The sequence below is a fragment of the Fukomys damarensis genome, unplaced genomic scaffold (genome assembly GCF_012274545.1).
Source record: "Fukomys damarensis isolate Sample0158 unplaced genomic scaffold, DMR_v1.0_HiC HiC_scaffold_23, whole genome shotgun sequence".
Classification (NCBI taxonomy): Eukaryota; Metazoa; Chordata; class Mammalia; order Rodentia; family Bathyergidae; genus Fukomys; species Fukomys damarensis.
In genome coordinates, this window is record NW_022900935.1 from 62,965,144 (window position 1) to 62,986,412 (window position 21,269).

Here is a 21,269-nt window from a genome sequence, read left to right on the forward strand (position 1 = left end):
CCACTCACAGTGCTGTTGGCCTGCAGGGCACCCCTTCATGCCGCCGTACTGGGGCCTGGGCTTTCACCTGTGCCGCTGGGGTTACTCCTCCACTGCCATCCTCCGCCAGGTAGTGGAGAACATGACCAGGGCCCACTTTCCCCTGGTAAGTGAGGGTGCAGCAGGGGCAGCCAGACAGGGCAGCGGAGCTCCTGCATGTCAGCGGGGGCCCCTGTACTGCACCATAGGATGTGCAGTGGAACGACCTGGACTACATGGACGCACGGAGGGACTTCACCTTCAACAGGGATGGCTTTGCGGACCTCCCAGCCACCGTGCGTGAGCTCCACCAGGGCGGCCGGAAGTACATGATGATTGTGGTGAGTGCCCCGCCCCGCTCCAGCCCTTCCCTTCCCTGCCTCCCTTTCCCTTCCTTTAGGGCAGTGCCTGGGTCTGGGGAGGGCAGGTGCCTGTGCCATGGCCCTGGTCGCCAAGGGCGTCTTCTGAGACTTTCCGATACTGAGGGAACATCAGGGAGGTATAGACTTGGTCTCCACTAAGTCTGCATTATTTGGAATCTCTGGTTTTGGGGTTACTTGAACTGCCTTAAAGCTGAAGGCAGGGATACACAGTAAGCTGGGAAAGGCTGGAGGAGCTGAACGGGGGAGCAGATGCATCTCCTTGCTCACCCCTCCTGTCTGTGTGGGAAGTGGTGAGCAAGGGCAGGACTGAGTAACAGCACAAAGGCCATCCTGCCCCGCGCCTCTACCCACAGTGGGAGGAATGTGATTCTGGGCTGGTCTAGCCTGGGTCTTAGGCCTGGCCCTACCCAAAGGAGTCCAGAATTAGGGACTGAAAAGACCAGACAGCCACCATCAGGAGACCCCCTTGAGAAGAGTAAATCTGTCTGCTGAGAGGTTTAGACGGCGTGAAAGTTACCTGTATCTGTCATGGCTGCCCCCATGAGGGCAACAGTCAGACACCCTGTCACTTAAAAACATTCTAAAGTCACCGTAGACACCCCGGAAGGCTTAGAGGAAAGGCAGTACTCCCGTCCAGCGACACTCCCCCACCACCACTGTGCAGGCAGACATTGCATGTACACACGTGTACGGCCCATGCCTCTCCCCCTAGAGATGGACTTGGGCCACGTCTCTCTCATCCTGACCCATTTCTGCGCCCCCTCCCAGGATCCTGGCATCAGCAGCTCAGGCCCTGCTGGCAGTTACAGACCCTACGATGAAGGTCTGCGCAGGCGGGTTTTCATCACCAATGAGACCGGGCAGCCACTGATTGGCAAGGTAGGCTGGGGAGCTGGAGGGTCTGAGCAGGGAGAGCAGAGTAGCTGTTGAGGAAGACTGGGATTTCAGAGATGTCGGGGCCAGTGGAACAGAGTGGGTGGGATAAGGCCCAGGCGCTGGCAGCAGGGGTTTCCGATAAGGGACACCCTGGAATTGTTCATCAGGGGGCCTCAGGCTTCATGGGCAGCGGGGCCCTGCCAGGCATGACCTTTGCATACCTTTGGTGAGGTCTTGGGGGCCTCCTGAGAGCTCCCCGCCCTCCCATGGGGATCTCAGCAGAGTCCAGGGTGTGCCCAAGCTAAGAGGAAGGGGGACCACCGCTGAGGGAGGGGCCGGGCATGCCCCAGATGTGGGAGACCCGCTGCCTGAGTGGGTCTTTGTCAGCAGCAGCCCCAGTGAGGGTCTCCACCATGCTTCTCCCCACACTGCAGTTCCCTGGTCTGTCCACACCCGGGCTGGACGTGTGGGGTGGCCTGGGGCTCTCCCAGGGTGAGGCCCGTCAGGCCCTGTGTCAGGATAGTGTGGGCAGGGACTCACTCATTTACCTCGGGGCCTCAGTCTGGTTTGCCAATTTGGCCATCAGTAGTGAGGCTTCCACCCTGCGGGAGGCTGAGACTCCACAGGACCCCAATGCAGGCTCTGGCCGGGGCCGAGTCTCCCCCTTGGCCTCTCACTGTCCAGGTGTGGCCTGGACCCACTGCCTTCCCCGACTTCACCAACCCCGAGGCCCTTGACTGGTGGCAGAACATGGTGTCTGAGTTCCATGCCCAGGTGCCTTTTGACGGCATATGGATGGTAAGTACGGCCTCTGCCCAGCACCCCTGACTCTGCCTGTGGGCACCAGCCCCACCCTCTGCACCCTGGGCTTCTCTTGCAGGACATGAATGAACCGTCCAACTTCGTGAGGGGCTCTGAGAATGGCTGCCCAGACAACGAGCTGGAAAACCCACCCTATGTGCCAGGTGAGCCCCCATCCTCCTGCTCGGGAGCCCCTGGGGGTCAATGGCTCACACCTGGGACTTGCGACTTGACGCTCTCAGTTCTAAGAAGCAGTGGGCGGCGGCACCTGAAGGGGAGGGACGGGAACTCCGGGCAGTTGTGGTCCAGGTGGGGTGATGCAGCCTAGGACCAGGCGTGGTCACACAGCCACGGCTTCAGGGGAGGGCTTTCAGGCTCGGGTGACATGAGGCATGCTGGCTGGAGGTCTGCAGAGCCCAGTGTTCAGTACCCACCTCGTCCTGTCTGTGCGAGTGGTGGAGACAGCAGAGGGACGTGCTCAGACCCCGAGGGCCACCCCAGGAGTCACGCCTGAATATGTAGTGACTGCACAGCACTCCCAGAACAAGGCGGGCAGGAGGGTGCATGCGCCCGCCCTCCCAAGGGGGAAGTCCATGCAAACCGGCCCCTCTCTCCCAGGAGTGGTCGGGGGGACCCTGCAGGCAGCCACCATCTGTGCCTCCAGCCACCAGTTCCTGTCCACGCACTACAACCTCCACAACCTGTACGGCCTGATGGGAGCCATGGCCTCCAACAGGTGAGGCTGGTGGGAGCTGGCCCAGCTCAGGGTACTGAGGGGCCCAGCTCACGGTGCGGTGAGAAAGGAAGACGCCCTGACCACTGGGGCCACCAGGGCCTGGGCGCCTTCCTGTGCCAACAAGAGCCCTGTGACTGCTTCCGGGCTGGGGTTGCTGGCCGGGGCATGGCTGACTCCCACCGCTGCGTGTCAGTTCCTTCTCCCGGCCCTGCCTTGCCACTGCCATGGCCAGGTGCTCTGCTCCCAGTGAGCCCCTCCCCTCGGCTGTCCCCTCCCGCCCAGGGCCCTGGTGCAGGCTCGGGGGACACGCCCCTTTGTGATCTCCCGCTCAACTTTTGCTGGCCACGGCCGGTTTGCCGGCCACTGGACAGGGGACGTGTGGAGCAACTGGGAGCAGCTTTCCTACTCCGTGGCAGGTGAGAGCCCGTCTTGAGGCACTGCGAGGGGAGGCAGGGGGGCTCCTTCACGGGGAGCTCTGCCTGGGCTGGGTTCTGGGCTCTGCACAGCTCAGATGCTGCAGTGGTGGCTTGGGAGCCTCTGCTGAGTCCTGTGGGCCAGAGACCCGCTAGCCCTGCACACCTGTGCAAGTGGACCAGCTCACCTGGTCCGCCCTCCACACCTTCTGGTGGCCGTGTCTCTGTCTCACCCTGGCCACTGACCAAAAAGCCACCAAATTCCCTTTCCCAGTTGCCCTTCTGGTGACCGTGTCCTGAGCTGCAGGAAAGTGGATCTGAGCTCAGCCCACAGGACACCCCTGCCCTTGGGCATCTCAGCCCCAGCTCCACCCTGTGAAGAGGAATTTGATTTCTGTTCGCAGAGCTTTAATGGGGTTGACTCATATTAGGCCTGGAAATGGCCAAGACCCCTGGAAAACAGGTTAGGGTGTGAGGGGTGCCGGGCCACCATGGGCAGCTTAGAAGAGCCGGGCCAGGATCCAGGACCCTCTGAAATGTTCTAAATAGTGGGGACCTTGCTCCTTGCACACCTAAGGGCCATGGGGCTACACCTCCCACTCTCTCAGAAGCGAGCCCCCTTCCAGAAGGTCCTGGCTGCTCTGCCCCAGCCAGTTGCCTCCTCAGCCTGGCACAGGTGTGGCGGACAAGGACAGTCTGGAGCCGCCTTGCAGAGGCCTTTCCAGGTCTTTGATTTTTAGCGCCTACCAGCCCTGAGTGCTGCTGAGCAGCGGGCATGCAGTGCTCAGGCTGTGGTCACCCAGAAGAGGTGCTGTCCTGCCGCTGGCTCCCAGCCCAAGGAGATGGAGGAGACCGAGCCCAGTGGCAGTGGTGGGGAGGGCCACACTGCGCAAGAGGACCTTGGACCTGTCCACCCTTCAGAGCCAGGGACTCACTGTCCCTCCTAGGTTCCCACGAGCTGGGGCTTACGACGACAGGACGACCCCCGCATTGTGGGGACCACACGTCTGAGATGAGGTGTGGGCAGGTCGCGCTCGCTAGCTGTCAGCCCTGGAGTCCTTCACGTGGCGGCTTCCTGTTCTAAGGGTGTCAGTCGTCGGACCTCAGATCCACTCAGTTCCATCTGCCGAGACCCTGTTTCCAGAGGAGGTCACATTCCTTGTCCTGGGGGTTAGGACTTGATCCTGTGGGGGACTTGGTTCACATGTGGGGCTCTGCTTTGCTTCCCCCGCCCCGTTGTCAGGAAGCAGTGCCCCGGAGGACATGGCTGTTGCCCTGAGTGGAAGACACAGAGCTCAGCACCGTCCTGACCCTTCAGAGGGAGCCGCACCTCTGGCAGCTCCACAAGCCTATCTGTCCGGCTCCCTGGCCTGAACTGGCCCAGCTGCACAGCCTGAGGCCAGTCACCTGTTCCCACAGAAATCCTGCTGTTTAACCTGCTGGGGGTGCCCCTGGTCGGGGCGGATATCTGTGGCTTCGTGGGGAGCACCTCGGAGGAGCTGTGTGTGCGGTGGACCCAGCTGGGAGCCTTCTACCCCTTCATGCGCAACCACAACGACCTGCACAGCCAGGTAGGGCCGCTGGGGGGCGGGGAGGAGCCTGAGTCAGGAGGGTCCCCCCATGCTGAGACCTGCCCTGGCAAATCCTGTCTCTGCCACGGAAGCCCCAACCCACTGTCCTCCCCACTGGGTGACCAAAGGGCAACTGAGGCGCCCACTGTATGGGACCAGGACCTCAGGTGCCCCTTTGCCCTGCTGCCCGCACAGCCCCAGGAGCCGTACAGATTCAGCGAGCCCGCACAGCAGGCCATGAGGAGGGCCTTCGCCCTGCGCTACGCGCTGCTGCCCTACCTCTACACGCTGTTCCACGGTGCCCACGTCAGGGGCGAGACCGTCGCCCGACCCCTCTTCCTGGAGTGAGTGACCTGGGCCCGGGGAGCGATTCCCGCAGTACTCGGGTGTAGGAGCCGACTGGGGCACCCGTCCTGCCATGGGCTGTGCTTCTGGAACCAGAGCAGATCATGGCCGAGTGAGGCCGAACTGTCCCCCAGCCTCACCAGATCGCAGCTCAGGGCCAGGGTGTTCAGGGTGTGGAAAGCGGGGATGGAGACCAGTGAGTACCGACCCAGCCTCCCCGATGGCAGGCAGTGCTGAGACAGGCGTGACGGGTCCCCGTGGGGCAGGGGAGGGCAGCAGAAGTTCAGCAGGTGACCCCAGCCAGGACTGGGCACAGTCCTCGAGTGAAGGACAGAGCCTCCGGTGGAAAGGTTCGTCAGCTCTCTGCAGATGTCGCGGTGCCTTCTCCTTGCACCACATGAATGGAAGCTCCAGAAGAATCAAGCGTTAGGCATCAAAAGTAAGCTGTACAAAACGCCGCAGGTTAGAAGTGACCGTTTACCCATGCTGCGGGGCGGAGGGCTTTCTGAGCATTGGAGCAAGAGGAAGGAGGTTTAACTCTTAAAGAAGAAGGACTACGCCACTCAGCAGAAAGGGCAACTTAAAGTCTCTGGCTAGAAAAAAGTTGAAACTTCAAAACGTAGATCGCAGTGGCAAACAGATGAGACTCCGTCAGTAAAGTGGACAGCAGTTCTCCCAGTACAGAAGGTGCACAGCACGGGCAGGTGGGCGGCTGGGGTGAGGCTCCGAAGAGCCTAGAGTGTGCACCCAGCACACCCCCGCTGCAGAAACGAGCACAACCCCTTTTTTGATCATCTGTTATTTCTTCAAACATTTCTTTCCTTTTCTCTTCTGCATCTGGGGCTCTCCTCACACGTACACTGGCACCCTTGGCATTAAAGCTCTGTTGATTTTTTTCTTTTTTTTTTCTATTCGTTTGTCTGTGCAGTCCAGATAGACCTATCTGCTGGTTCACTGATTTTCCTGTTTGCTCTTAAGTTGTACTTGGGCCCCTCTAGTGAATTTTTTCTTTCAGTCGTACTCTTCTCAAAATTGGTTCTTTTAAAAGTTTGTGTCCTTCTGGGTATCTCCTCTTTGCTGAGTCATGTTCTGATGCTTTCCTGTTGTTCTTTAGATGTCCTTAAAATAGCTGACTTGTCTTGGTATGGTGGTACACGCCCATAATCCTGGATAAACGGGAGGCTGAGGCAGGAGGATCCAAATTTGAGACCAGCACCTTGAATCAAAATAAACCAGGCGTGGTGGCACATGCCTAAAGTCCCAGAGTTCTGGGGTTAGGATTGCAAGTTTGAACCCAGCCTAGGCAACTTAGTGACTTAGCAAGACATCCCCAGCACTGCACACACAAATAATGTGTATATATGTAAATATATATAATAAAAAGGGCAGGGGAGGTAGTTCAGTGGTAGTGTGCCCCCTGGGTTCAGTCCTTAGTACTGGGAAAAAACCAAGAGGCGCTGGGGATTTAGCTCAGTGCTTCTGCCACCTTCTTTGCAAGCACAGGGTCCAGAGTTCGATCCCTGGTACAAAAAAAAAAACCCAAAAGGCTGACTTGGTCTTTGGCTAACTAAAGCAACACCAGCCCCTCGGGAATGGCTTCTGGTTCCTGTCACTGCTCACGTCCCCCAGGGATGGGCCACACTTGCATGATTCTTTGCCTGTGTCGTAATTGTTGGCTTCACTGGGGTCCGCTCTAATCATCAGGCTCCCCGCGTGCCCCAAGCCTGGCTGTGCTGTTGCTCCTGCCTGGGGACTGCTGAGTGACACAGCTGAGTTACCGCCCGGAGCCTGTGTGCTCTGCGGCCTCGGGAGCTGTGGGGGGTTGGCATGGCGGGCAGGGGGCTCCTTAGCTGCCCCTGCCAGGCTCCGCACTCTTCTCTCACCGAGACCCATGAAGAAACGCTTGCTCATTGGGTTGTGTGAGCCCTTGGCCGTCTCCGGGTACCACAGGCCGAGGCTGCCATTTTGGCCTGTGTTCTTGCTGTTTTTAATGAGGAGGAGGAGGCTGAGGCCTTCACTCCACCACTGTCATTGATATCGCTCTGAGAAACGTGTTTCCAAACACAGAGGCACTGTTTACTTGGCCTGAGAAATTGTAATGAAAATGAGGGTGCAGGAATGGAAGATTTTCAAATGCATATTCACACAGGGCTACAAGGGGCACACTTGTGGCTGTCAGCGATGTAATTCTCCAAACAAATTTGGCCTCGAGACATCATCAGCACTGGTGTCCCCAGGGCAGTGTGATGCCGGGCATGGGGAGCCGCCTGGGTTCCCAGGAGCAGAGATGGGATGCATGCAAAGTCACCTCGGCACAGTGCTCTGAGTGAGAGGTGTACTGGAAAGACGGATGGGAAATGAGTGTGAAAAAGAGCGCCCTTTGGTCGTGCAGCAGTGGGGCTTCTTCCGGGTTGTTGGTAGGTTTTTGTGCTTTTCCAAGTAGTCAGACAAATGCATCACAATTTTGCTAGTCAAAGAGAAATGAGCACAGTGCAGATAAGGGAGGCCTTCTGAGGTGGCTTCGGGCAGACAAGCCTGGTTCCAGGCCTGGATGGAGGCCACCCTGAGGGTGGCCCACAGGGCTATTTTAGGCTCTTGGTGGACCTGGTCAGCAGGAACCCGCCCTGCAACTGTAACCCGAGCCTTCTGCTTCCCCCGCCCCCCAGAGTTGGGGATTCCAGTCCACTCTGAGCTGCCCTGCAGGCCGTCTCTGTCTTGGCCGCCCTGGCCCACATGCCCGCACCCCTCTTTGAAGGTTCCCCAAGGACCCCAGCACCTGGACCGTGGACCGCCAGCTCTTGTGGGGGGAAGCCCTGCTCATCACGCCTGTGCTTGAGCCCGGGAAGACCGAAGTCACCGGCTACTTCCCCTCGGGCACGTGGTATGACCTGCAGATGGTGAGTGGAGGAGACCCCAAGACCTGGAAGGGGGGTGCACTCCTGACCTGGACCGCGGTGCGCCACCTCGTGAATCCTAGCCAGATGCAGGTCCCCCGCCCGCTTCAACCCGTCAGTTCCTTGCAGTGACCACAGTTTCCACGAGAGGATCAGGCCAGTGCGGGTAACTCCCCAGGCTCCCACAGCTGCCGCTGAGCTACGCTGGATGTCCTCTGACTGCCCTGGACCTGTCCCACCAAATGTCTTGTGGTCACACAGCCTGTCTCTCCCGGGCTTCACAGGTCTGGGTACAGTACGGGGGCTGTGGTGCTGCCTGGGCCCCTTCTAATGAGACACTTCCCTCCAGGTACCAGTAGAGGCCCTGGGCGGCCTCCCACTTCCGCCCCCAGCATCCCCCAGCCCCACCATCCACAGTGAGGGCCAGTGGGTGACACTTCCGGCCCCCCTGGACACCATCAATGTCCATCTGCGGGCTGGGTACATCATACCTCTGCAGGTACCAGGGCTGGATGGTGAGGTGGGGGTGTGCACACCGGTGGGGCCAGCGGGCTCAGGGTTCCTGGGGGAGGTGCCTCTCCCAGGAGGAGACCAGGGAGCCAGTGTGTGGGAGGGGGAAGGGCACAGCGCTCTGTCCCTCAGCTCCTGAAGAATGGGTGATCCTTGAAATAGAGACAGACTCATGACCTCTGACCTTGGCCAGGGCATCACCACCGGCCATCCCACACACCTGTCTCCTTGTAGCCCGTCCTGGAGGCCTCCACCAGGACCAAGGCCATGACACATGTCCACCCCCTACCTAGGGCCCTGGTCTTACAACCACAGAGTCCCGCAAGCAGCCCATGACCCTTGCTGTGGCGCTGAACTCGAGTGGCGAGGCCTATGGGGAACTGTTCTGGGATGATGGGGACAGCCTTGGGGTGCTGGAACGTGGGGCCTACACGCAGGTCATCTTCCTGGCTGGTAATGTGAGTCCCAGACCTCCCGGACCTGTGGGGAGAGGGGTGCCAGGCAGGGGTACCAGATGGACCCTGATCCCAGGTGGGGGACTGTGCCAGGTGCCCCATCTCTTCACGTCCACAGAGGGGTCCCCTGGAACACTGGAGGGTCCCTGCTCTGGGGGGGTTCCTACCCTTATCTGTTTGCGGTCACTTCTATATTCCCTCTGCCTCTGTGCCGGCCAGAACACCATTGTGAACCAGCTGGTGCGCCTGACCAGGGAGGGGGCCGCCCTGCAGCTGAGGAAAGTGACCATCCTCGGGGTGGACACAGCGCCCCAGCAGGTCCTCTTCAACAGTGTCCCTGTCTCCAACTTCACCTACAGCCCCGACACCAAGGCAAGAAAGAGGGCAAAATAGCAGGGGCTGTTGTCCTCAGGGTGGCTTCAGGGAAGTGCTTGGGATACGGGTGGCCCAGTGCCACCCAGCTCAAATGGTGGATACGGAGGATGCCTGGACCCCAGAGTCCTGGGGGGAAGACTAGGACCTCAGTGCTCCCCATATCCACATCTGGGTGGCAGTGGGGTGACTGTGGCGGCAGTGAGCTGCTCACTTGGTACCTGGCCTCCTGAGCCACGCAGTGCCAAGGTGAGACACAGCAGCAGCCGGTGGCCATGCACTGCGTCTGGGAACAGCTGTCCAGGGCTCAGGATCCCTTCTCTCTCAACCAGACCTTGACAGTCCCTTTCACGCTGTCCATGGGGAAGCAGTTCTGCATCAGCTGGGCCTAGTGGCGGCAGTGCCCATCTTGCCAGGGAGGCACTGCAAGATGGGCAAGGCAGAGCTACGGTTCCTGAGCACCTTGGTTCCAGAGACACCAAGCACGGGATGGCTCCAGCCCAGCACTGGTCTACCTTACCTGAGAGCACACACACACACACACACACACACCCTCACACACACCCACCCACCCCTGTCAGTACACACACACACACCTCCGAGATGGCTCCAGCCCAGCACTGGTCTACCTTACCTGAGAGCACACCACACACATGCACGCACGCACACACACCCCTGTCAGTGCCCTCAGCCACTGCGCTAGGACATCATAAGGCGAGGCTGGCCGCCCCAGCCCCCACCATGTGCTGAGTGTCGGCTGCCACCACTGCCCTCTGTCCCTGACTCCAGAGAAGGTGGTCCCAGAACACAGACACTGTAACCACGCCAGGGTTAAGCCAGCAGCTGTGAACCCAATCAAGGACAAAGCTGGTGACACTGTGGAGTCCACAGGCTAGAGAAGCTGCTGCCTGGGAAGTATAATTATGGTTAATAAAAGGGACTTTTGGAACTAGCACCTGCCAGTCCTTCGGGGCTTCAGGGCCCTGAAGTGTCCCAGGGCCACCGGCAGACACCAGAGGGCCCTGGTGTGTTGCTGCCTGCCTGACGAGGCAGCACCCTGCATGTCCCATCACCTCACGTCCCTCATGTCCCTGTCACCTCACGTCCTCATGGCCCCCTTCAGGTCCCTGTGGTCTCGTGCCCTCACCCTACCTCACATCCCGTTACGTGAAATTCCATCACTTCACATCCCTGTGTTCCCTCACCTCCCTGCATACCTGTGCCTAGGGTGACTGGAAAATGTCCAGCGGGGCCTGGGGCTGTGTGGACATGGGGACTTCAGAAGGGGCTTCCCAGGAGTGGGGCCTGAGGCCTTGCCACAGATCTGTCCCAGGTGAGGGGAGGACAAGTTCCGGCCCAGGTTCCCCGGCAAGCCTGCAGAAAGGAAGAGGCGCCCTGTGTTGGGGTCACGAGCTGGCCGGAGCACCTTGTCTTGTCATCAGGACTGACGGGGTCAGAGACGGGCCTGTCCTTACTCCACAGCCTGTGGAAAATCAGGCGTCAAAGGTAATGACTTGGGAGCACACACCCTGACAGGCAGCCGTGCCTGTCTTCCGGTCTTCACTCATGGCTGGGTCCCGAGCCCCACCTGCCACTCTGCCTGTGTGGACCCTCTGGGTCATGTGACCTCATGTCCCAGTGATCATATAAAAAAGGGCACAGCAGTAAGAACCGGATAGCACTTTATCTCTGCACCCTGCTGTGTGCAGCGTTACACAGAGGTGGCGCCAGGAGCAGTGATGTACGCCTGTTATCCCAGTGCTCTGGAAGGCTGGAGCTACAGGACTGCAATTTCCAGCCTCAATGGGCAACTTAATGAGACACTGTCTCAAAAAACTAGGAGAAGGCTGGGGACATAACTCAATGCAAAGGCCCTGGGTTCATCTCCCAGTACCTGGGGGGAAAGTACCCCTAGAGAAAAAAAATGGAAAGGGAAGTGGTCCCTCCTTGGGCAGCACTGGTGGCCTGAGTGGCTGAGGACACCCCGCCCCTGACAGTGCCAGGATCCCAGGATAAGGGACCATTGGGCGGTGCTGACAACGCAGTGGCCACTGCCAGGCTGGACTGGCCATCCATGTCCTCACCTCCTGTGCCACGGAAGGGTGACTGGCCACTGCCCCTGCCCTGCAGGAATGTTGGGAGTTCTCATCCCCATGGGGCCAGTGACCTGTGCAGGAAGGGGCAGGATAAGGTACAGATTCCATCCTCTAAGGGGCGCTGAACAGCGGCTCACGATGCATACATGCGTGGCACCAGTATGCCTATGCCGCCTTTGTGAGCCACATCTGCTACAGGTCCTGCTACACAGTAGCACTCACTCAGGTGGAGACATCCTAGCACCAAGGGACCACTGGACCTGGTGCAGAGGCTCCCGGAGGGCTCAGAAGGGCTCCGAGCTGGAATAAAGCTCAGTAACTTTCTCACAAGGGTCCTGCAGCACTCAAGGCTGCTTGGGGCCTACAGGTTGTAAAGCTGGTTCTGGGGTGGGTTGTCTCCCCTGCCCCTTACATTGGTACAAACTACCATAAGCATCCCTTTCTTTCCTGAGCAAGGGATGATGGGGAAGCCGGGATAGAAACCAGTCCTGTATCAGTGACCATGTTCGGAGCACATCCCAACCCCCGCTCCCCAGGAGTCAGGGTGCTGCCCACGGCAGGCCCTCAGTACAGAGCCATCAGTCATCCCTGAGGTCACCCACAGAGAAGCCCTCTGGTGGCCACTGTGGGAGCCATGGCCTTATTCATGTCTCACCCTGCTGGGGGCTTAGAGGAGCTAGAGCGGTCCCTCGGGCCCTGTAAGACACAGCTGTCGGGTGAGGGCCAGAGGGAAGGCCGGGTAAGGGGCTGATGGAGCCCGCCGTCCACAGGCCGGACCTGTGGCGAGACCTGCCTCCACTCACAGCTGCGCTCTGCCCGGGCACCTGCCATGCCCTCAGACAGAACTACTGCAGCAGACCGGAGCTGTCTTTGTTGTTGTCTCCATTACAGAGCTGTGATCAGTAGACAGTGTGCTGAACAGGTGTATGAACCAGGTGGAGCTGCTTGTCAACCCAACGACATGGGGGTCCTCACACAGGCCTGCTGGGTGGGAACTGTCACAGGCTTCACCGCCAGCACCTCAGTGTTCAGATTTAATTGCAGTGTTGGCATTTGGCGACAGACAAGTGGGTTTGGAGCTGCATCCTGGGCACTTGGCCCTAGCAGGTCTGCCATCACTGGTCTGGGCTGCCCACGCACCCGCCATGTTTGGAGTTCAGCCGAGCGGTTCTGACACAGGTCTGTCCGTGAGGCTGGCACTGTGACTAGCACGGACTGTGACTAGCATGGTGCCGGTGCCATCCCAAGGGTCCCAGGCCTTTGCCCACCCACTCATCTGTTGGCAGCTCCTGCTCTGCGGTAGTCGTCTGCCTTTGCTAGGTCACGTAAATGGAACTTGTCTCACTAGAATCACCCAGCCTAAGTCGGAGACTGATCCACGACAGTGCCTCTGCTCTCCTTAGTAGCTGGTGGGTGTGCCGCTGTCACCCACCTCCGGTGGCCCCCAGCATTGGCTCCTGGCTCCTGTGGTTCCACACACGAACTCTAGAGGAGAGGTGATCGGCTCCTACAGGAGGTGTTCACACTCCCACCATGAACAGTGGCAGCTACCTCGTGCTCATGCCCGTGTTCGGAGGGGCCTCTTTAATTACAACTGTTCAGTGACTGCGGGTGTAACTAGGTGGTTCCCACTTCCACCCTCTTGGCTGATGGTGTCCGACATCTTTCCACATTACCACCATCCATGTACATTCTCTGGCAAGATCTGTTCAAACTTTCTGCCACTTGTCAGTTCTGTTTGAATTAGAAAAGATTTTCTATTCTTGCCATATTTCTGTAATTTTAGGCCCTTAAAATACAAACTCTTACTTGGTCAGTCTTATCGGTGAGAAGTCTGTCAGGAGTCTCACCTACGGCAGCTAAAATCGGGGCTCTCCTGTGAGGCTGCTTTCCCTCTGGAGCCTCGTCTGTGTCCCGGCTCGTGCGGCTGTTGAACTCCATCTCTCACAGTCAGGGCTGAGCTGTCCCTTGCTGACTGGCAGCTACGCCCTTCTGGAAGCCACCCCCAGACCCGGGATCACCGCCTCTTCCTCAAACCCGGCAGAGGATTCCTGAGACCCTTCTGTCACACCACGCCCAGACCAACTGAAGCGAAGCAATAGCTCTGATTCTAAGTGTTCCCATGAGCGAAAAGTGCATTCATGTGTCAGTGATGGCGAACCTTTTAGAGACTGAGTGCCCAAGCTGCAACTGAAAACCCACTTACTGGCCGAAGTGCCAATGCTGCGATGAAACCTGAAGGTCTGACGCTCGGTGCTGCACGTGTCATGGGTTCCCCACCACCAGCCTAAGGTAATGCAGGACTTCTCCCTCGGAGCCACAGGACTCTCCGGACCATTGTCCTGCCTCCCACACCAAGGCACCTTCAGATCCCAGGCGTAGGTCCCTTGTCAGAGGCACACGTGGCCTGGTTTCGTGTCTTCTGAGAGTAAAAACACATTTAGTCTCAATGAGCCCACTCTGTAATCAGTTTTTATATCCTTTAAAAGAAATCTTTGTCAAGCCCAAAATCATTTTTGTTTTCTTCTAGGTTTCATAATTCTAGCGCTAGTATTCAAATTTCAAGTTAGTTCTGGCATAAAATGTGACGAAGGGGCGGAACAGGCTTCCCAGGACAACTGAGCAAATTACCAGAAGAGCTAGCCACACCACATGAAATGTAAACTGCAGTTTATGGGAAATGTTCACGTATTTAATGAAAAAAGAGCAATGCATTATTTACACGTGGATAAGAAAGGTGGCAGAACTGCCGGGGAGCCTTCCTGGAGGGGCTGTGAGAAGGGTCCACGGATCCCCAGTCAGGAGCTACCCGAAGCGTCTCCAAACACACACGCAACCGGCGAGCACCGTCTCAGATCAGATCGGCAACTGAAAGAGGAACAAGCGGGCGGAGGGGATCACATACAGCGAAGTCCCACCGACAGCCCGAGACCATGAGGGCGCCCTCTCACGCCTACCGTTCATAGGCATCTCGTCGATTTGCGTGGAATAGTACTGCTCAATGTCGCGGAGGATGCGGATGTCGTCGTTCTTCACAAAGTTGATGGCCACACCCTTCCGGCCGTAGCGACCCGACCTCCCGATTCTGCAGGAATCAAACAGCCGATTGGCACCCTGACTGGGGGGGGCACGCGTCCCGAGGGCAGGGCAGGCGGCCCACCTGTGTATGTACAGCTCTCTGTTGTTGGGCAGGTCGTAGTTGATGATGAGGGACACCTGCGGGACGTCCAGCCCCCGGGCCCAGACGTCTGTGGAAATGAGCACGCGGCTGCGGAAGTAAAGGCCACAAAGGTGAGAGGGGACCTGTGCACCACCAAGGGCAGTTCCAGGCCTGGCTTCGGCCCGAGACCATCCCACCGCGCTCTGAGGCCTCTCTGACCCTGCAAGGTGCTAGGGATGGCAGAGAAAGCCCTGTGGTGGGGGCACTTGGTCTATCTGGTCACCTGGGTCCTAGGCTCTGACAAAAAACATTACCTTTTAGGACAGCAGTGTATTTAAAAGGAAGTCCCAGTCCAGTAACTGGGAAAAATACTCTGATTTAACCCAGCAGCTTTTACCTTACTGATTTGGGTTCAGTGGTTATACTCGCCTCAAAGGTAAATTCACCCCACAAAACTCCCTCCTTGCTTTAACATCTGACAGGCCAGCGCCACACGTGCCCCAGGGCTGCTCTCACCGAACTGAGATGCATGTAAAATGTATACTAGATTCTGAAAACCTAGCACAAAAAGACACAAAAGTATCTCATTTCTCTGTGCATGTGTGCATGTGCGCACACGTGCATGCACACATGGTACTGGGGACTGAACCCAAGACCTGTGCACTGGGCAACATCCCTAGCCACTGCCCCCCCCTTTTGGGTTTTTTGAGACAGGGTCTCACTATGTAGTTGAGGCTGAACTGGAACTCACTATGTAGCCCAGGCTAGCCTTGAACTCACAGTGATCCTCCTGCCTCAGCCTCCCGAGTGCTGGGATTACAGGCATGCATCACCACAACAGCTCAATAACATTTTTAATGATGATTATATGTTGAAAGGATGACATACTGAGTACTTTTAAGAATGCCGGGCGTGGTGGTGCACACCTATAATCCCAGCACTCGGGAGGTTGAGGCAGGAGAATCGCTGTGAGCTCAAAACCAGGCTGGGCTACATAGTGAGTTCCAGGTCAGTCTCAACTACATAGTGAGACCTTGTCTCAAACCGCCCCCACCAAAATCAACTTCACTTCTTTTTATCTATTTTAATACAGTTACTGACAAATATAAGCTACACACATAGCAAGACTTCGACTTCTACTGGCCAAAGTAGCCTAGAGGCCCTGGAAGCATTATGGGGTGGGGGGGTCAGGACAGGGAAGGCAAAGATGCAGTGGGAGTCCTGAGCCCTGAGGAAAGCAGTGGGTGAGGCAGAAAGGCCAGGAGAGCCCCAAAGTCCTGCACATGTCCACAGGAGGCAGGACGAAACTCGTATGAACACACAGCAGAGTAAAAGCTGCTCAAGAGAAACACAGAAAACCCACCCACAGCAGCCTATAACAGACCCTGCTTTAAAAAGGAACAGCTGGATCGGCAGCTGACCATCCCAGAACAATGAAGGCCCAAGGCCAGGGGCCATCTCACTCAAGTGCAGAAAGTACGCACTGCCCGGAACTCCACCACAGCAGGCCAGAGGGTCTCCTCCAAGACATCGAAGGAGCCGCTTTCACATCATCTAGAGCAGGATCCTCACAGGCACAAAAACTCCTGTGAGCACTTTCAAGTGAGAGTTCAGAAATGAAGCAAAAACAGAAGAGTAGCAAACGTGTTTAAGTCTAAAGAAATCCTTATTACACCCAAGGTAACTACTACATGATGCAAAAAAGATCTCAGCGGGTGCAGTGGTACAGGCCTGGGAGACTCGTGTTTGGCCCAGCCTGAGCAATGCAGTGAGACTGTGTCTCAAAATAAAAGTAAAAAAAAAAGCGGGAATAGTCTGGTTCTCCCCCCACCCTCAGAGATGGGGATCCAACTCAGGACCTTGCGCTTGCAAGGCAGGCACAGTGAAAAAGGCAGGAACTGTATCTCAATGCAAAGGCCCTGGTTTCGACTCCCATACCCACAACACACACACACAAACACACAAAAAGGAACCAGATGATAAATAAAATGCACTCACATAAGGTAATCAAGAAATACATTAAATGAAACCAGATTAAGGGCTCCATTTATACAATTATGATTACTGATCAAAAAAACCAACACTGAAATATATGCTGCTGTTTCTAAAAAGCGTATCTGCAACCAAAGGATGTGAAAAGGATAGAAAAAGAGGCCAAGGTGCAGGCAGGGCAGCAGGGGCACAGGCTCTGCTATAGATGAGGCACTGCAGACAGTAAATCCAGTCTGTACCCACAGCCTCGCTTAGCAAACCCTTGGGGCATCCACTGCATTCTGCTGTGGCAAAACCAGCAACACAGGAAATGGAAGGATGCCGGCAGCTAAGAAAAAGGGCCAGCAACTGAGATCCCATGGGACACATCTGTTCCAGGACACACAGAATTGCAAAAGGGGACCATAAGCTAGGCCAAAGCAAATGTGAAGAAATTTCAAAGGCTGAACTCACACATGGTGTTTTCTGACCACCATGGTATCAAACTATAAAAAAAAGAGAAACAGAAAATACCCTCTTACTTAGAAACAAATTAACACACTTCAAACTACAGCAACCAAGCCACTAGCCAGACCCTTCAACCTAACACTGCGGCAGCTCCTCACTCACCAGGGGCTGCCCTCCTGGACCTCAAGTACAAGGAGGGCAGACTCCGCTCCTGGCATTTGGGGGCCGCAACTATGGTAACGCAAAGAAGGGACTCAGCACACAGCACGCAAGACAGCCCAGTCAGCCCAACCAGCATCACTGCCACCTACCTGGCGCCAGACCGGAACTCCTTCATGATGGACTCCCGCTCTTTCTGGGGCATGTCTCCGTGCATTGAGGACACGGTGAAATTGGCTTCTCTCATCTTCTCGGTCAGCCAGTCGACCTAAGGACAAGTAAGTCAGCAGACGCTACCAGAGATGTGCCCTCGAGATCTTACTTCCATTACTTGCATGGTAATGCAGAGTACTTCCAAGACAAACACTCCCAAAGAAACGGCTGCGGACACCCCGACTAATACTAACTGGATGTGTGGCACATTTGCTTTTACCCAGCACACACCAGGGTCCAGTTGTACCAAAGCGATCTTTGGAGGGGAAGAGCCTGACAATCCCCGTGTGAAATCTGAAACTCTTGAGGAATGCAGTGTTGCTCCTCTACCTCTTAGCAGGTGCCAACAGATCTCAACCTTGCCTGCCCCAGCATCACCGGGACTTTCATGATACCTAAATCTTTAGGGACAGGACCAGCATCAATCTTTTTTTTTTTTTTTTCTTTTGAGTGGAGGCCTTGCTGTTACTCAGACTGGCCCTGAATTCTTATGCTCAAGTGATCCTCCTGTCTCAGCCTCCCAAGGAGCTGAGACTACAGGCACACACCACTGTTCCCAGAATTAATATAGTAGTTTCTCAGTTCATGAGCTTAATTTGTTCTATGATTTTGGAAAAGATGGCCACAGTTGTGTTTGTTACCCAATGCAGTTTGCAAACAAAAACAAAATCTTGCCAAATGCATGTTTGCAAACCAAACTGCAAACAAAAGCATCCGTGAACCGAGGTATCTCTACAATGTTTTAGTGAGATACAACCAGGCCCTTTACTTACACAGCACGGCTGCTTTTACATAGGGATCTTAGACCCACAAAGCCGAAACACGTGGTGCTGCCCTTTCCAGAGAAGCTCAGCTGAGTCCTGGAGACCCACCCGGCAGTGCCCCACAAGGACACTGCAGCAGCCCACACACCTTCCTCTTGGTATTGCAGAAGATGACGGCCTGAGTGATGGTCAGGGTGTCGTAGAGGTCACACAGGGTGTCGAACTTCCACTCTTCTCTCTCCACTGCCACGAAGAACTGTTTGATACCTTCCAGGGTCAACTCATCACTGGCGGACAAAAACAGATCCTGTTACATGTGACTCTTCCGACCACAACTTAGTTCTGGAGACACATCTCCCGAGGGATGGCCCACAGCCCCGCCCAGCCACAGCATCCTGTCAGCGCCGCCACCACGCAAACCGACATCTTGGATTCACCCGGACATCTCACAATCATACTACGTGGACTGTGTTTCCACAAAATACACTGATAACAAGTAAGTCCTAACAGTTCATTTTAAAATTTGGAATTAATGGATCAAAGAACAGTATGAAAGCTGGTTTTCCACAGAAGAAAATTAAGAGGGTCCCCCTACCGTTTCACCAAGATGCGGATGGGGTCTGTCATGAACTTGTTGGTCATCTCCAGGATCTCATGGGGCAGTGTGGCACTGATGAGAACCACCTGTGTGGCAGGAGGTAGATACCTGTACACATCATAAATCTGCTCTTTGAAACCTGGGTGGAGGACAAGACAGACAGCAGCTTTAAGCCTGCACGCAGGGAATAACCACACTGCTCCCTGGTTAAATGTGTCTCTAAAAGGTCTATAGTTTCAGAACAAACTCACCAATATACACATGAATACTCTTTCCTTTTAATCAATACGGCATTTCTAGGAGCTGCATCCCAACTCCACAGTTGTCAAAGCTAACCCACCAGACACAAGCTGCAATCCCAGATCTGTTACTGTGCTTGTGATCAGCCTTATAAACCCTTACCATAAAAATACCAAAGTTGTGAGTTTATATAATTCTCCCCAAGATACAACTGTTTTCCACAAAGAAAACACTAACTATATTTAGAACACTTTCATTAGCTACATATTTGTTTCGCACTGTTAAAGCTTAAGAGCTAGGAATACGTCAGTAGAAAATTAGTTCTAGTTATTCATACCTTTATTCAACATTTCATCGGCCTCATCCAAAACCAACATCTTGATTGCTCGTGTCCTTAAACTTCTGCGACGAATCATATCTACAAATAGATTTTAAGATAGTCACACCTCAGGCTCCAGGGTGAGAGCCCCTCTCAGGCTTTCGGGCTCTTCCTGTCCTACCAGCAACCCAGGTACAGTGGCAACACACAGAATGGGAAATGCCCATTCCCCCGGGCACTCCTCACCCATACCAAGTGCACTCACCAAAGACGCGCCCTGGTGTGCCTGCCACCACGTGCTGACCGTAGTCCAGCTTCCGGATGTCCTCTCCCACGTTGGTGCCCCCAATGCAGGCGTGGCACTGGACATTCATGTAGTCTCCCAGGGCGAGCAGACCCTGAATCAAAATACAGGCTCATATCCAGGGAACTACAGTGCCAGACACATCTGAATGGTCCAAATGGGAGGTCATTTCTATCCCAGTTCACAATGGACCAACAATTGCTATGTGTGCCACTTATGAATTCACATGTTTCTCCTTTTACTTTTTCTTCCAAAATAAGTCAATTCTGCTGGTTTATTACAAAATACATATTAACCACAGAAAAAGTATATACAAGTTATAACTCTATTCACCCAAAACCCACAATTAAACACCTTATATCCTTCTATTACCTTGTATAAAATAATCATTAAAGTGGATTTTGGTTGAAAAAGTTACATTTATAAGACTGGAAAACAACCACCAAAAGCACACACGCTTCAGTAAAAATGCCTTAATGTAAACCAGTAAATTCATGATGACCACAGCACTGCAAAAATATTTAGGAATCAAGAAAAACATTTGGAGAGAACAGAAAAACAGCATCCCATTATCATTCATCGGGTCCTTTACAAGTGAATACCACTGACTGGCAAACAGGATCCCACTATCTTTAACTGTCTCACCTTCTGAATCTGTACCGCTAACTCTCTTGTCGGAGCCAAGATCAAAGCTTGTGTTTCTCGAACCTGGTGAATAATCAGAAAAGAGGATCCTCAGTATTTCTAAGGTGGACTGCAGAACTCCACACCCAGATCTACTTTAAGTATTATCCTTATTAACTATACTTCTGACTTCTAATGGACATAAGCAAATCTTAGTGTGGTTCAAATTGTAAATCCAGCAGAATAATGTGACACGTTAGGATTCCTACGCGCAGACAAGAATTTTCCCTAACTTAAAAACCTTCCCAGTTTAAACAAAAAGGGATTTTTGACATATAACAGTTCAGATACTAGTACGCAATTAAGACACTCTTTCAAATGCTGAGTTAGTACAAGTACAGAATTCTAGACTTTACACTGTCTGAACACTTTCGGTACAGAAGGAAGACAGCAAGCTCTCCGAGGAATGAAGAGCACTTCACCGAGAAGGGCCAATCACCTGAATATCCAAACACTGGAGGACTGAAATGCTGAAGGTGGCTGTCTTGCCCGTGCCAGACTGAGACCTGTCAAGAAAGCAGGCAGATGGGACTGAGAGGAAGGGCCCATGCGAGCTTCTCATTCCCTGAGCACAGCAGCACTCAAGGGCCTGGCTCCAGAAGCACTCGGGCAGCTTCTTCCAAGCAGATGCCCCTCCCTCCCACCATCACCAACACCAACACCAAGGAGGTAGGACTCGAGCAGTGTGACTTCTACATCTCTACAGGTGATGAGGACAATAAATGCGGCTTCTGCTCCAGACAAGAGATTCACAGATCTATAGCCACTGCCTTCAAATAAAAATAAATGTTTTCTGAGATTTTAGAGTAAAACTATCCTCTAAAAATTTAACTGGCAAATCTTTTAAAATATAAGGCAAATATGGGCTGGGGGTAGCAGAATGCTTACCTAGCACGTACAAGATCCTGGATTCCATCCC

General features: G+C 54.9%; 2 protein-coding genes and 1 long non-coding RNA gene across 4 annotated transcripts in view; 1 reads left to right on the top strand and 2 right to left on the bottom strand.

The window, feature by feature from the left end:
- Window positions 1-960, bottom strand: part of LOC117287359 — a 3,034-nt gene extending 2,074 nt beyond the window's left edge. Inside the window, exons 1-2 of the long non-coding RNA XR_004518657.1 lie at window positions 919-960; window positions 9-191 (exon numbers count right to left, since the gene is read on the bottom strand). This is a non-coding gene — a long non-coding RNA (uncharacterized LOC117287359). The remainder of the gene's footprint in view (window positions 1-8; window positions 192-918) is intronic.
- The window catches only part of Gaa (glucosidase alpha, acid), a 14,791-nt gene extending 4,465 nt beyond the window's left edge, over window positions 1-10,326 (top strand). For both annotated transcript variants that reach the window (XM_010618563.3, XM_033767804.1), the window contains 14 exons: window positions 27-145; window positions 228-359; window positions 1,170-1,280; window positions 1,962-2,075; window positions 2,158-2,242; window positions 2,697-2,814; window positions 3,097-3,230; window positions 4,647-4,798; window positions 4,994-5,142; window positions 7,899-8,040; window positions 8,387-8,536; window positions 8,841-9,005; window positions 9,222-9,374; window positions 9,707-10,326. In XM_010618563.3, the coding sequence (XP_010616865.1) occupies window positions 27-145; window positions 228-359; window positions 1,170-1,280; window positions 1,962-2,075; window positions 2,158-2,242; window positions 2,697-2,814; window positions 3,097-3,230; window positions 4,647-4,798; window positions 4,994-5,142; window positions 7,899-8,040; window positions 8,387-8,536; window positions 8,841-9,005; window positions 9,222-9,374; window positions 9,707-9,766 (1,784 nt within the window). In that variant the 3' untranslated portion in view covers window positions 9,767-10,326. The remainder of the gene's footprint in view (window positions 1-26; window positions 146-227; window positions 360-1,169; window positions 1,281-1,961; window positions 2,076-2,157; window positions 2,243-2,696; window positions 2,815-3,096; window positions 3,231-4,646; window positions 4,799-4,993; window positions 5,143-7,898; window positions 8,041-8,386; window positions 8,537-8,840; window positions 9,006-9,221; window positions 9,375-9,706) is intronic.
- A 3,814-nt stretch (window positions 10,327-14,140) lies between these two features.
- Window positions 14,141-21,269, bottom strand: part of Eif4a3 (eukaryotic translation initiation factor 4A3) — a 9,715-nt gene continuing 2,586 nt past the window's right edge. Inside the window, exons 3-12 of the mRNA XM_033767812.1 lie at window positions 20,790-20,856; window positions 20,312-20,374; window positions 19,628-19,760; window positions 19,381-19,461; window positions 18,801-18,942; window positions 18,354-18,492; window positions 17,381-17,496; window positions 14,631-14,738; window positions 14,428-14,555; window positions 14,141-14,338 (exon numbers count right to left, since the gene is read on the bottom strand). Coding sequence (XP_033623703.1) covers window positions 14,322-14,338; window positions 14,428-14,555; window positions 14,631-14,738; window positions 17,381-17,496; window positions 18,354-18,492; window positions 18,801-18,942; window positions 19,381-19,461; window positions 19,628-19,760; window positions 20,312-20,374; window positions 20,790-20,856 — 994 coding nt within the window. The 3' untranslated portion in view covers window positions 14,141-14,321. The remainder of the gene's footprint in view (window positions 14,339-14,427; window positions 14,556-14,630; window positions 14,739-17,380; window positions 17,497-18,353; window positions 18,493-18,800; window positions 18,943-19,380; window positions 19,462-19,627; window positions 19,761-20,311; window positions 20,375-20,789; window positions 20,857-21,269) is intronic.